The 14,782-nt window shown below is 46.6% G+C and overlaps 1 protein-coding gene across 1 annotated transcript; it reads right to left on the bottom strand.

Moving 5' to 3' along the window:
- Positions 1–409: 409 nt before the first annotated feature.
- Positions 410–898, bottom strand: LOC138528014 (protein LDOC1-like). The gene has a single exon (XM_069639446.1). The coding sequence runs from the start codon at positions 896–898 to the stop codon at positions 410–412; it is 489 nt and encodes a 162-aa protein (XP_069495547.1).
- Between the last annotated feature and the right edge of the window lie 13,884 nt (positions 899–14,782).

The following is a 14,782-nucleotide window of genomic DNA, read 5'->3' as shown; positions in this document are numbered from 1 at the left end:
CTTCAGTATGATGGGCTAATTCCATCTTCAGGATTTCGGTTTGTGTAGTGATCGTACCCGAAGACAGGGGGCGAACATCGATCTCTTTAACGGGTTGCTGGATGGTCTTCATAAAGGTGGGTATTTGGTTTTGTTTGGGCCAGGTAGTGTCCATAAACAGACCAGCAGCGCCGAAATCCACCAAAGGCTCTGGTTCAGGAAGACTTCTGGATGGATTCCCACTTGGGACAGGAGTAGGTTTGTAGGAAGTAGGCCCTGATTTGCGTCTTTCCATCCTGCGTTCTTGAAGGTGATGGTCGATTTGTAGAGCCAGGGAAACCAAAGCGTTAAAATCAACTGGATGAGCCACTCGTGCTAACTCGTCTTTGATGTCGTCAGTAAGGCCTCTTCGGAATAACGTACTGTCCTGCTACCCTGTTTCATTGGCCAGTTGACGGAATTTGCTTGTATAGGACAAAACGTCCATAGACCCCTTCTGTAGGTCCAATAAGGATTCTTGAGCACTGAAGGCTATGTCCGGTTTATCAAACATATTCCGGAAGGCGTTCACCAATATAGTATAATTATCCAGTAAAGGATCAGTGCCGGTTACATAAGGGGTTGCCCAGGTAAGGGCATTTCCTGTTAAATAGGGAATCAGGAAACCAACCTTGGCCCTTTCAGTGGCGTAGAGGGTTGGCCGAAAGGTGAACTGGATCGTGTAAGAATCCAGGAAGTCTTGTAACTTTTTTGGGGATCCGTCATATTTTTCTAAGGCGGCCCCTAAAGGTGGATTCTCTTGTGCCATCATATCCCGGGTAAGAACCATCTGTTTCAGAGCGGCATTCTCTGCTTTCAAGGTCTGCACTTCTAGAGTAAGCTCCTGAAGAGATCTCATTACTTCCTGCATGGGATCCATGGCTACAGCTGTTTTGTGGCGTCTCAAACTGTGAAGGCGCTAGCTCACCTGTTTGTGAAGCCGACTTCCCAGGAGAGCTTAGTTTGTTTTTGTGCTGTAGTCTGGAATCCCGCAGGAAGGGGCGGTCCTCTCGGGATGTCACGCTGTCTGGCGGAAAGCAACGGAAGAGTGACACCCCGGAGCGAACCCCCAAAATGAGGAAAAAACCCCAGAGGGGAAAAACCTCAGTTGAAGATCTGGAGGTAACCAGTGGAGCGTCCAAATAGAAGAGAGTAGCGAAGTCCCAAGAATGTGGCTCGTGGAAAACAGGAACGAGGAAGATGAAGGCAGCGGCAGCCGATAGCACAGAGAACAAGGCTCCAGCGAGGAAGAGCCAGCAGAAAGGTAAGTGGCAGTATCAGGAGCAAGGAAAAGGTAAGCAGCATACGACCAGACGGCCAGAAAAGAGGAAAAAATACAAGCGCTGAGGTAGGGTAAGAACCATAGCATTGAGACACAGGGAGACTTGCCTCTGTGCTGCTTTTCAGGAAGCTGGGAATCCTCCAACGGGCTCCAGTCAAAGACGCAGTACTCCTGGGTCATTGACACAAACAAGGGACTGGGGTGTCTAAGAACAGAAACGGCCATCTTGGTAGTCCTGACCGATGTTCCAGTAGCTGAAAATGCTATATTGGAGCCAAGTCGCCACCGCTTCCAAAGAGACCATCGTGGGAGGCACTGATCCGTGACATATTCTCGCAAGCATTTCTGGGGACCCGAAGGTCGAGAGAAAGGGGACCCTTATTTTATTCAAATCTGTACTCATTTATATAGGAGATACCACTTCGGAAGTCTAGTAAAAATTCAGTTGTTGGTGGTCCCCAAGCATCATAAGCGGGTGGTATTATAAATAGTCCATTCCCATCTGACGGGACGTCATGTAGGGCAGTTCAAGACTCAAGCACAAATAGCAAATAATATCTATTGGCCCATAATTTACGCTAACATTAAAACCGTTATCCAGATATGCTCAGTCTGCCAGAAAACTAGCACACATATACCACCACCAGTTCCCTTAAATCCATTACCAATCATTGAGGGTCAATTTTCCAGGATTGGTATGGATATTGTGGGACCCTTGGAGACTTCTAAACTCGGGATTCCATATATTTGAGTCATTGTAGATTATGCCACCCGTTATCCGGAGGCCTTCCCCTTGAGAGTCAACATGACCCAAAAGATCTTGAAACATCTACTTCCCCTTTTATCTAGGGTGGAATTTCTTAAGGAGATCTTAATGGCACAGAGTTCTGCTTTCATGAGCAAGCTTATGGCGGAAGTTAAAGAACTATTACACATCGCTACCCTTAGAATATTAGTATATTATCCCCAAATAGATGTTCTAGCAGAAAGATTTAACAAGACTCTTAAGACCATACTCCAAAAGCTAGTGGAACACAATGGGAAAAATTGGGACCAGATGATACCTTGGGCCTTGTTTGCAGTTCGGAAATTCCCTCAGGCCTCAACAGGATTTTCCCCTTTTGAACTCCTTTATGGACAAGAACCATAGGATGTCCTAGATATGTTGTTGGAAACTTGTGAGGCGAGAGAGGCAGCTCCAATTCCCCTCTCCGAGACTGTGAGTAGGTTGAAAGAACAGATGAAGGTTGTAAGATCTCTGGTACAGGCTCATATGGTTAAGGCAAAGGAGCAACAGCATACCTCTTATGATAAAAAGGTTTCCCTTAGATCCTTTTTGATAGGTCAAAAGGTGCTCGTCCTGTTGGCGACTTCAGAAAATATACTTGTGTCCGAGTGGCATGGACCATATGAAGTAATAGAGCAAACGTGTCCATGTAATTCTAAGATCTCACAACCTGATTGCACCTTTAAAACACACATCTATCATATCAATAGGTTAAAGGAGTGGAAAGAACATCCCACAGAGTATCTAGCCATAATATTATCCTGTCGCTTGCCCAGGTACACAGAAAGTAAGGCCCTAATTTCATCTAACCTCAATAATAATCAGAAACGAGATCTATATGAGCTTACAAGGCAGTATACTGATGTATTCCGGGAAGAACCTGGGAGAGTGAAGGCTGTTTATCATCATATCCGTACTCCCATAGGTAAAGTTGATCATCTAAAACCGTATTGGTTACCTGAGGCCAGGAATTAAACTATAATTCAGGAAGTCAACACTATGCTAGAGGCTAACATCATTTAACCTTCTACTAGCCCTTGGTCTTCCCCCATCGTGTTGGTGGACAAACCCGATGGAAGTTGGAGATTCTTTTTAGATTTTCATAGATTGAATGCAATCTCTGCTTTTGACGCTTACCCCAATGCCTTGTATTGATGATCTAATAGACCGGCTGGGTAATGCTGTATACCTGTCAACACTCAATCTCACAAAGGGATATTGGCAAGTCCCTTTACATGGATCTGATCAAGAAAAAACTGCCTTTGCCCCTCCCTTGGGGTTGTGGTCACCTTGCAATTTAACAGAGCCTATATAGATGACATTGGGCCTCATTACGAGGCGGGCGGTAAGGGATTACCTGCACCGGTAAGGGCACCGGTGTCGGTAATTCCTTGAACTCGTAGTAGGGCGGAAAGGGATTACCAGCACCGGTAAGGGTGCCGGTAATCCCTTACCGCCCTACTACGAGTTCCCTTTGCGGGTCCTCCCTTAACACCTGGTTTTTCCAGGCGTTAAGGATGGGACCCGCAAAGGGACTCTGGAGCTAATAACGGTACCGCGATTTGCGTTACCGTTATTAGCACCTTCCCCATTCTCATTGAGCCCTATGGGGGCTCAAATGGGAATGGTGAAGGGCCCTGGTGAATGGGGAATTACCAATCCCGCCAACCTTGGAATGGACCGGTAATTGCTCCATTTACCAGGGCGGAGTCTGAACGAGTTTGGAGGCAGCCATGGCGCTAATAGCGCCATGGCTACCTCCAACCTCGTGATGAAGCCCATTGTAATACATAGAAAGAAATAGGATTATCATATATACCACATCTATACTATCATGAGAGTATTAAGAAAAGCGGGTTTAACCACTAATCCAAGAAAGTGCAAGCTGGCCCAAACAGCAGTAAAGTATCTGTTTTTTTTGTGGGCAATAGCACCGTCCGACCACAACAGGAGAATGTAAGGGCCGTCCTGGAAACACCCCCTCCCAAAACAAAGAAAGATCTCTGAGCTTTTTTGGGATTATTCGGGTACTACCACAGAGGTATTCCAAATTTTGTAATAAAATATCCAGACTGACAGACAAATTGAAAAATGCTGAGCCCCAAAAGATCAGGTGGAAATAAGTGGATGAAATCTGTTATATAACCTTGAAATAGGCCTTATGCAAGAGCTTAGTTTTAGGCATAGCCGACTTCTCCAAATAATTCATTCTTCAGACTGATGCTTCCTTAACTGGAATAGGAGTTTTTTTTTCCCATATAACGATGATGGGTTTGAACATCCCATTTTATACATCAGCAGAAAACTCTTCCCCAGAGAGAAAAAAACTATTCAGCCATTGAGCTAGAGGCACTGGGAATCAAATGGGCCATAATTCACCTAAAGTATTACCTTTTAGGTCACAAGTTTTGCTTAATCACGGAGGTGCAGCGACAGATTTGGTTGGCCGAACCCTTCTCATGCCGGGTGCTACCTCCAACCCCTCCTCCCCCCGACCACACCTCCCCTGGTAAGATCTGCCCATCCACCATCTCCACCACACCGACCACCCCAAAATGGCCTACCCCGGTAAGCCCCATCACCTCTTTGAGTATGGTGCGTCTTGCCCTTATCCAAATTATCTAAGGAGGTCCAACAAGGCCGAAACATGTCTGGGGTTGCTTGGTTTTCTGTGCAGAGGGGTCCTGGCCTAGCACCTTCGGTGGCGGCAGCTGCTGACTGATTTGCAGATGGCTGGTCCCCTTTTGCAATGGCGCAGACAGGCTAATAAAACGGTGGTGTGGAAGGTTGCCCAGAGCAATTGCCAGTGGTTTAGATTAATTCGAAACCTTCCACCCATCACCTTTATGGTCAGTTTGTTTCTCCTTGTGAGAGAGGGTATGCCCAGACGTGGGTCCCTTGCTCGCTGCGCCACAGGGAACCAGGCTGCACCTCACTGAGGAGGTCCAACAAGGCCGAAACATGTCTGGGGTTGCTTGGTTTTCTGTGCAGAGGGGTCCTGGCCTAGCAGTTTGGGCTGGGCTGCTACCTTCGGTGGCGGCAGCTGCTGACTGATTTGCACATGGCTGGTCCCCTTTTGCAATGGCGCAAACGGGCTAAAAAACGGTGGTGTGGAAGGTTGCCCAGAGCAATTGCCAGTGGTTTAGATTCATTCGAAACCTTCCACCCATCACTTTTGTGGTCAACTTATCCAAATCATCGCCTCTACCCCAGGGGTCAAGTCCTAAAAATTAAAGTTAGGGAACTCATCAACAAACGCAATGGGATGTGACATCATCAGAATTTAGCATATCAAGGTGAAATATGTGCATTTCATTAAATTGGCTTTGCATAACCACCCAAATTGCATAGGACGAAAGGCATTTGACTTTCATAAAATGAACACATATATTATATTTTCTTCTAATAGTGTTTGTGAAAACTTTAATAAGTGTGCATGTTTTAAACTCCAAGAACCAATACACATGTTTTCTGTGGAACTTGCAGTACCAAAATGGGACATTTCACCTTTAGTCGTTTATTATTTTATCAGGTTATATAGTGCAATGGTGAAGTGTCCGGACTGCAAACCAGACGTTCCATTCCCAGAGGTCGGCTTTAATTCATAAATTCAAAGAGGATATTCAATGTTTCTCATTTTCGCTGGGGGGGACTAAGTCCACCCTCTGAAAAAAGTGTACCCTCGACTTGATCCCTGCTCTACCCCTTTCCTGCAAACCCCTCTACCCCCTCACACACTTCCTCAGCACCCAAATGCACAAATCTCAGAGATAGACAATGACCCTGCCCTCTACTCCGCAAGCCTCACCCGCACTACACCTCTCGATCCACCTCCCCTCTCTCACCCTCACTACCACCTCCCCCCTCCAACCCCTTCCGTGTAGATGGTGTCCCCCCTGTTCTCACCCCTTCTACTCCTTTCCTCCCCCCATCCCACGCCCCATGCACCTTCCTGTTACAACCCCCAAACACACACCTCTGTACTACCCACCAACCCTCACCTCCCACCCCAAGCTCCCCAGCCTTTCACCAACACCCAAACCACCCATCCCATGCCACCACTGAGACGAAGATCTGTGACCGCCAGCCCTCTCTTCCCAGTCTCTAGAAACCTCCAGCCCTTCACACACCCAATATAGTACGCCCTGCCCCTGGCAATCTTCGCCCGCCCTATCTCACTGCCTGTCCCATCTGACTATCTCCCCACCACCAAAACCCTACCTCCGACGACCCTGACCACCCCAGCCTGGCCAACCCTGATCACCTGGCAAACACAGCTGCCTCTACCTCTGACAAAGTTGCCTGCCTCCTATTCAATGCCTGCTCCTTAGCCAAGAACAAACACAGCATCTTTGATCTCCTAGCCTCTGAGAACCCCAATCATATCTTCATCACCGAAACCTGGTTTTTGGATGACCTCAAGCCTATCACTCACAAAGCACTCCCACCTGTTTACTCACTCATCACCCTCAACCGACCTTCCAGAGGAGGTGGTGTAGCCATCCTGCACAAACCTCTCTATGACCTCCACTGAAACATAACCCAGCACAACTAAGTGCAAGTTCCCTCCTAGTCAAACTCTCTCTCCTGCCTACTCTCTCTCGCAGCTTCTTACTGGTCTACAGACCCCCGAGCTATGAGAGACACTTTGCCAACAGCCTATGCAACTTTCTGGCAGCCACTGTAGTTACCCATCTGGAACTCACCTTATTGGGAGACTTTAACGTCTGTTTCGACCTCCCCATCAACTCCATGACTCTACCATTGGTCGACTGCCTGGAGGCACTCAACCTCACCCAGCATATCTGCTGGCCACACCATCAACGCCATTTTCAGCTCCTCGGAACTCGTCTCCATGTCCAGCCCCTAACCCCTCATCTGGACAGACCACTTTGACAGTCCTTTCTCCATCCGCACACCACCCTTGTGCCCCCTACCCTTCTCTCACAGAGGCGTTGCCTGTTTTACTTGATTGTTCTACCATGCCCTCCCCCCTCAAGCCTACTTTTGCAGGAGTCTGTCCTGATACATTCTGGTTTCACCATCACCATCTTGTGGCCAATGCTCGATTTAACTTTTATGGACTTCATTGATTCACGGTGCGTCACCCTTTCACAAATCTCATACTGGACTTCCTTTGCATCTTGTACTCATGGTGGCACTGAATCTTGCTGTTCCCATCTTCATCTTGTATCCTGCCTTGCAACATTATGTGTTACTACTGACTTCTGCAATTGTATTCGCTCTCCCCTCTTGCTTCTCCACTCTTTTTGACTGCTTGCTCTCTGTTCTCTCCTCCTCTCCCTTTCTCCCTTTTCCTATTTCCTCCCCTCCTCCGCTTACTTTCTTCTATGCACTTAGTCTATCAGAATTGTCCCTGGACCTAGTATGATAGAAACCTCGTCTGACTCCCCCCTCCCCTTACTTCATTCTCTCCCCCCTCCAGTACTATCTGAAATGTCGTCAGGCCTAGTACGATAGTCGATTATTTTGTTCCTCCCCTCCCTTTCTGCACCCCTCTTCCTCACTTTTTGTTTTTCTCCGATTCTACCAGAAATGTCGTCAGGCCTAGGACAGTAGTCACCTGTCTGTGTCCATTTCCTTCCCACTCTCCCTATCCCTTCCTTATCTATGTCTTAACTCGTGCACTATCTGAAATGTCAGGCTGAGTATGATAGTTAATTTCACATCCTTACTGTTCATGGCCTGTAAGAATGTCATTGTATTTTCCCTTGTTCCCTCCCTTGCCTTGAAGCGCTTCGAAACTTATTGTGTATAGGCGCTATATAAATAAACTATCATATCATAACGCTCCATCCTCTACACCCACATCTCAGGTTAAGTGCTTGAACAAGGTCAAGCCTGAACCCATTCCTGGCTGAGGTGCTACAAAGTACCCTCCCATCACTCCCAATCACAACTAGACCACTACCCATAGAACACTTCAACTCCTGGCTAAATTACTTTCTTAACCCCTTCCAAGTGTGCTTCCTCCCGCAAAGAACCCACACCCAAATGGTTCACCCCTCTCCTGAAGACTCTGAAAACACATAACTGCTCCCTTGAGCACAAATGGCGAGTTTCTAGAACACTGGCCGTCGTTGTCTAATAGTCCAAAATAAAAGTCTGTCTGTGTCTAAACCTATGCTTGCCCTTACTCTTTACAATAACATGTAATAGAAAGCCTTTTCAAAAGGAAAATAGTGGTTAAAAAAAAAGTGAAACCATAGTTGGTTTCAGGTGGTCTTCTCAGGTGCAATTTGGTCAATGTCACAGAAAATGAGTTAAATCAAAAGGGCTGTTCGTAAGGCCCTTTTCACTGGCCCTCAGACTAATTTCAAATACCTTCAGTGTCTTGAAGCCCCTCAGGGGGGTTCCCTTCCCCATGCTTCAATCCTTTCAACACTATAGAGAAAACCAATAAGTCTCCAGTTTTGTTGGGCCCCAAGCTCAGGCCTCCCCCAGCTTTCAAACACAAAGTCAGTTTTATCAGGATGCACTTTGCTTTCCTCAATAGGCACCTCAGGGTTCCCTTCCCGAAGCTCAGCCTCTTCCAGCTTTCAACACAAAACAAAATATATCACAGTTAATTTTTTGGTTTCACAGGGCACACCTCCCCAAGCTTAAGCCACTCTAGTTCCAAATACAAGTTCAGCCGATCAGTATGTGATTTTTTTCTTATATAAATATAGCATTTCTAAGATACAATTCTCTCATGGGGTAGAATCAGAGGCTTTCGAAAACGCCAGGCTCTTTGCTTTTCCTCCTCACGACCACTCTGATCCTTTGCCCCTCTCTTTTTTTCTTACTCTTGTTTTCCTTTGCAATTTTTATCTTCAGATGCTTCCTGAACCACTTTCATGTATTCCTTTCCCTTTGTCATGCACACTTGCACTATCCTTTACTCCTTCTCTCTGTTGTGCATCTTGCATGCTTCTTTCACCCTTCCACCTTCCATGCACCCCTGCAGTTTTCTTCTTTTCGGGTCGCTCGCACCCTTAATGACCGTTCAATCTTCCTCAGATTAATCCCTGTTCATAAAAACATCTTCTTAGTGCTTCACCTTTTTTCTCTCTTTCTAACATTTATCACGGGATTCTGGCCCACTTTTCCCTCGTATCACTTCATTGTCCAACTTGATTCCATTTGCTTTTTCACCCACTACATCTCCCTGGCTTTGCGCTCAAACTGTTACGTGTATCTTTCCACGGTTGAAGTCTTCCCTTTAACGTCAATCGAACATTTACACACAAGCAGTCCTCTATCTTACACGTTTCTAGTATTACTTTGTATCAAGCTCTTCACAACTCGGCTCTCAGACTCACCGGGCTGACTTCTGCGTTTCAGCTCTTCAACAACTCTTTGTTCCACGGCCAGGGTCTCACTGCCTGCCCCTTAGACACTCCTGGGCTTTCTCACTGGCCCAGGGGAACGAGCGTTCACCTTCACAGGTTCTGCAGGGGATCAGCACGCCTCTCAGCTCCCATGCATGGACTCTTCTTGGCTCCCTGGAGACATGACACCCTCACCACGCTTCTGCCTTTCAAACTGCAGCTTCTCAGTGTCTCGTCATCCCGTTCTCTGGTCTCTGGTTCTGGGCCTAGTCACTCTCCTACTTGATGTCCCATCTGTGCAAGACCACAGGCTTCATTACAAGTTTGCCTGTCTGGTAACTACAGTACCGGTAAGCTTGCCAGTGCCATAGTTACCGGACCGGCAAACTACGAGTTATGCTCGTTGGTGCCTTTGCACCCCCAGGTCCGACCTGGCGGGCATACCGGCACCAGCGAGCAGAGCATGTCGGATGCACCGCGCACTATTCACGAATGGTGCCGGTGCATCCGTCTTCCCCATTCCCATTGAGCCCTATGAGACTGAAATGGGAATGGGGAAGAATATTCTCCGGCGGCCAGGAATGGCCGATTACCGGGTCCGGCAATGCCGTATTGACCCGGCAATTGTCCATTCCAATTGCCCATTTTACAATAAAATGTTATAGGAAGTCTTTTCAAAAGGATAAATAGTGGTTCAACAAAAAATGGGAAACCATAGTTGGTTTCAGGTGGTCTTCTCACCAGGTGCAATTTGGTCAATGTCACAAAAAATTCAATCAAAAGGGTTGTTCGTAAGACCCTCTCCACGGGCCCTCAGACTAATTTAAAATACCTTCAGTGTCTTTGAGTTCCTTGGGGTTCCTTTCTCCAAGCTTCAAACTTATTCAAGTTTCAAACTGCACAAAAGAATTGTAACACAAATTCTGATGAAGCCCCCGGGGTTCCCTTCCCCATGCTTCAATCCTTTTAACACTATAGAGAAAACCAGTAAGTCTCCAACTTGGCCAACTTGGGTTCCCGTCCCCAAGCTCAGGCCCCTTCCAGCTTTCAAACACAAAGTCACTTTTATCAGGTTAAACTTTGATTTCTTTGGTAGGCCTCTCAGGGTCCCCTTTCCCAAGCTCGGGCCTCTTCCAAATTTCAACACAAAACAAAATATATCACATTTCCTTTTTTAGTTTCGGATGGCACCCTTCCCAGGCTTAGGCCCCTCTAGTTCCAAACACAAGTTCATCTGATCAGGATGTGCCCTTTCCTTATATATAGTCTTTCTTACATACAATCCTCTTATGGGCTATAATCAGAGGCTTTCGAAAAAAAAAACACCAGGCTCTTTGCTTTTCCTCAGCGCGACCACTCTGATCCTTTGCCCCTCTCTTTGTTTCTTACTCTTCCCTCCATTTTCACTTTGTAACTTCATGTTCTCCTTGCACCACATTCATGTATTCCTTTCCATTTGTCATGCACACTTGTACTATCCTTTACTCCTTCTCTCTGTTTTGCCTCTTACATGCTTCTCTCACCCTTCCGTGCAATCCTGCACTTTCTGGGTTGCTCACACTTTTTTTTACACAGACTTTTCCTATCGTGCCTCTTGCACACTTCTTTCACTTTTTCGTGCACCGTTGCACTTGTTTCATTTGTTCAGGGTCGCTCGGACCTTTATGACTGTTCAACCTTCCTCAGATTAATCCCTGTTCATAAAAACACCTCCTTAGTGCTTCACTTTTTTTCTCTCTTTCTTCAATTTAAAGTTCACCTCTTTAACATTTTTCACAGTCTTCTGACCCACTTTTCACGTGTATAACTTAATTGTCCAACTTCATTCCGTTTGCTATTTCACACACGCATGTTTCCCTGGTTTTGCGCTCACACTGTTACTTTTATCTTTCCATTGTTGAATTCTTCCCTTTAGCTTCAATTGAACATTTAAAGAAACACAGTCCTCTTTCTTACGCGTTTCGAGTGGTAGGTACTTTGTATCACGCTCGTCGCAACTCAGCACTGTAATGCTCTCAGATTCAACGGGCTGACATCTGCGCATAAGCTCTACAATGACTTTTCATTCCGAGGTCAAGGTCTCACCCCCCGCCCCTTGGCCACTCCTGGGCTGTCTCACAGGCCCAGGGGAACAAGCACTCGCCTTCACAGGTTCTACAGGGGACCAGCACGCCTCTCAGCTCCCACGCAGAAACTCTTCTTGGCTCCCTTCGGACACGACTCCCTCGCCATGCTTCTGCTCTTTCAAACTGCAGTTTCTCAGTGTCTCACCATCCCAGTCTCTTGCCTCTGGTCCTGGGAATCTCTGGCGTCTCGGCTCTCCTCCCAACTCGCTCTCCTACTTGCTCCCCTACTCGCTCTCTAATCTGTGCAAGACCACACCTTTTATAGTGAAAAGACCAGTCAAGTGGAGTCAGGTGTGAATGATTACTATTACATGCCTGACCCTGCCTGACTCTATTAGTGGGACAACTCGAATTCTTTCTAGGGTAGGATGCCCTTATTTTCCCCATGTCATTCCTATGAGTAATCCTTACTGATCTTAGTTGCCTCCTCCTCTTCTCAGTATTTGTTGGAAATGGGGAGGGGGAGAGTGAAAATACACCCTCGGGGTCGAGGGAAAGAGATTAGAAGTGTAATAAGATTTAGATTGAGTTCTGATCATTTTATCAGGGTATCGACAGGGAGTATAAGAAACTCTCTTAGTTTGTTCTTTCCCTAAGAAGAAAGCTGTCCCCTTCTTTGTCTGCCGATGGCTTATGTGTATATGGTTCTAGGTGGTATTCCCTATGATTTGGCGAGGATGAATAGATCTTGTTGTCAGTGCTCTGATCTTGGGTTACTTGCGCCTTCCTCCCCGCTTTTCCTTCTCGCTCTAGGGTCATGATGAATGGAATGAGATTTAGGGATTCTACTACCTGCATTTGGATCATGGGAGTTAAGATACCCAATGAAGGAATCTGTGACTTCCTTTTCCACCACTGACCCCTTACAATACTGCATCTTGCTTGGGACATTCCCATGATCACAACCCAAGACTCCCCTACCCAGGTGATCCTCCCTCGCTCGTCCACCACCAGGTTTGGCATCAAAAAGCGAAGGCCCTCACCTGGCCACCTGAATAAAGGATTCCTAGGGTCTACATGGGAGAATACCCCTAGATTTCTCATACAGCCCTAGACAGGATGGCCACCATCAATGCTAAATTCGCCCTCCTGTCCACTTGCCCCACATCTCCTATATCTCACCCCGAGAACCCTTCTTTTTGCTCCTTCAAGCCCATCTCGAGCGAGGAGTTCTTAAAAACTACTATCAGGCAGCCGACCCTCCGGCTCACCGCTTGATCCTTGTCCTGCCTCGGTCCTCAAAGAAATCCTCACCTCCATTTGTGCAGGAAAACTGGTGAGATCCATTCTCAACGACTCCCTCACCTCCGGCAACTTCCCAGACACCTTCAAAACTGCACATGTCAAACCTCTACTTAAAAAAGCATCCCTTGACCCTCTACTACCAAGCAACAACAGGCCAATCTCCAACACCAGATTCCTGGCAAAACTCATCAATCGCACTGCTTACGCACAGCTCAATGCCTTTGTGGAATCCAACAAAATCCTAAACCCTGCGCAATCAGGCTTACATCCACGCCACAGAACAGAAACCACGCTGTTCTCTATCAAAGTGCCAGCAGACTCAGAAGGATGCAGAGCTCATATTCTTCTCGACCTCTCTGCAGCATTTGACACCATCTACCACATAATCCTGCTTGGCCAACTGCACTCCTTAGGAATACCTGATTCAGCTCTCTCCTGGATCGCCTCATTTCTCTCTCATAGGCAGAAATTCACCCTCCTCCCCCACTTTCCTCTCTGCTGCACGCCTAGTAAACACTGGAGTGCCCCAAGGTACCTGCCTCTCTCCTGTCCTCTTCAACCACTACCAGACACCCTCCCAAAGATCATCCGCTCACACATCCTCACTTGCTAGAACCGTGTGGATGACCCACAAATCATCATGAGAATTCCCAAATCGACCTCAGACCCCAGACCTGATCTAGCAGCATGTCTCTCAGACATCGACCACTGTATGGCGACTAATCACCTCCTTCTGAAACCAGGTAAAACAAAGATCCAGGTATGCAGAAAATCTGCCGTTTTTGCCATTCCTACTCCCTGGCACCCCTCACTCGTCCCCTCCGCCCCCCCACGAACCTCCCCACTGTAAAAAAACCTTGCCTGCACAATGGACAATGGACTCAGACCTAACTGTATCTCACCACATCAACAACACATCCAAAGCCTGCCATTTCCAACTCTGATTCGTGAAGCATATCTTTCTCTACCTTACCTACCCGAACAGACTGGCTGCAATTATGTCTATTGTCATGTCCAGACTTGACTATGCAAACTCCCTCTACCTAGGTGCACCAGTATATCGTTTAAATTCCAAAGAGTACAGAACTCAGCCGCAAGATTACTTTTCGCATTGGGACGAAGGAGCCACATCTCACTGGCCTCCACACCTTACACTGGCTCTCAATAGGACGCAGGGGCACCTTCATATTCCTTTGTATTATCCACCAAGCAGTGCATAAAGCAGGCCCCAAATTCCTACAAGACAAGATCACGCTCCACCGCCTTGCTCGCATCCTTAGGTCAAGCATGGCCATCCTCCTAGTGGACCTCACCTCCACTTCGACCAGGATCGGCGGGTGAGCCTACTCAACCCTGATACAAGGAACAAAACGGTGTCCACGATCTGTGGAACACTCGCGTCCCCTGCACACTCAATGGATTGTACAATGACAAACAATTATTTAAATGTTGTTCTCAAGCATATATTAAAACCGTGCTTTCATGTGTCCTAAACAGGACACCTTTGGTCAAACATTCAAATGATAGGGATTATGAGTAAATTCCTTTTAGATATAAATTGTAGAGATTATTAAACACCAAGAAAATCCTCTAAATTATGCATGATGATTTAGTAATTAAACATATCATGTTTTAATCTTTTAGTCCATTTCAACAATGAGGAGCAAAAAGAAACATTCCTTCATCAGGAGTAGTTATTTGTAGCTCTATTCAATGGAAATTCTTTGTTCCAGACTCCTGATATCTGCAGATTATGAAAACAAACGATTGTCTCTTAGAATGATTATTCTATTGATGAACATGTTGATACTAGTTATGAACATTGCTTAAGAGACTCAGGCATTCCCTACCTCGCGTAGGTGCCCCACTGTGGATCTATGTGGAGATCACGGTTCCACTGTGAACATATCAAGTATTCCTAAATCACTAAGTTTGTAGGTTAACACACACTAAAAAATTAGCAATCAGGTAAACATTAGGAGGAAGGAGT

This window comes from Ambystoma mexicanum, chromosome 7q (genome assembly GCF_040938575.1).
Source record: "Ambystoma mexicanum isolate Mex_15411 chromosome 7q, UKY_AmexF1_1, whole genome shotgun sequence".
Lineage (NCBI taxonomy): Eukaryota > Metazoa > Chordata > Amphibia > Caudata > Ambystomatidae > Ambystoma > Ambystoma mexicanum.
This window is presented reverse-complemented; position numbering and strand designations above follow the sequence as displayed.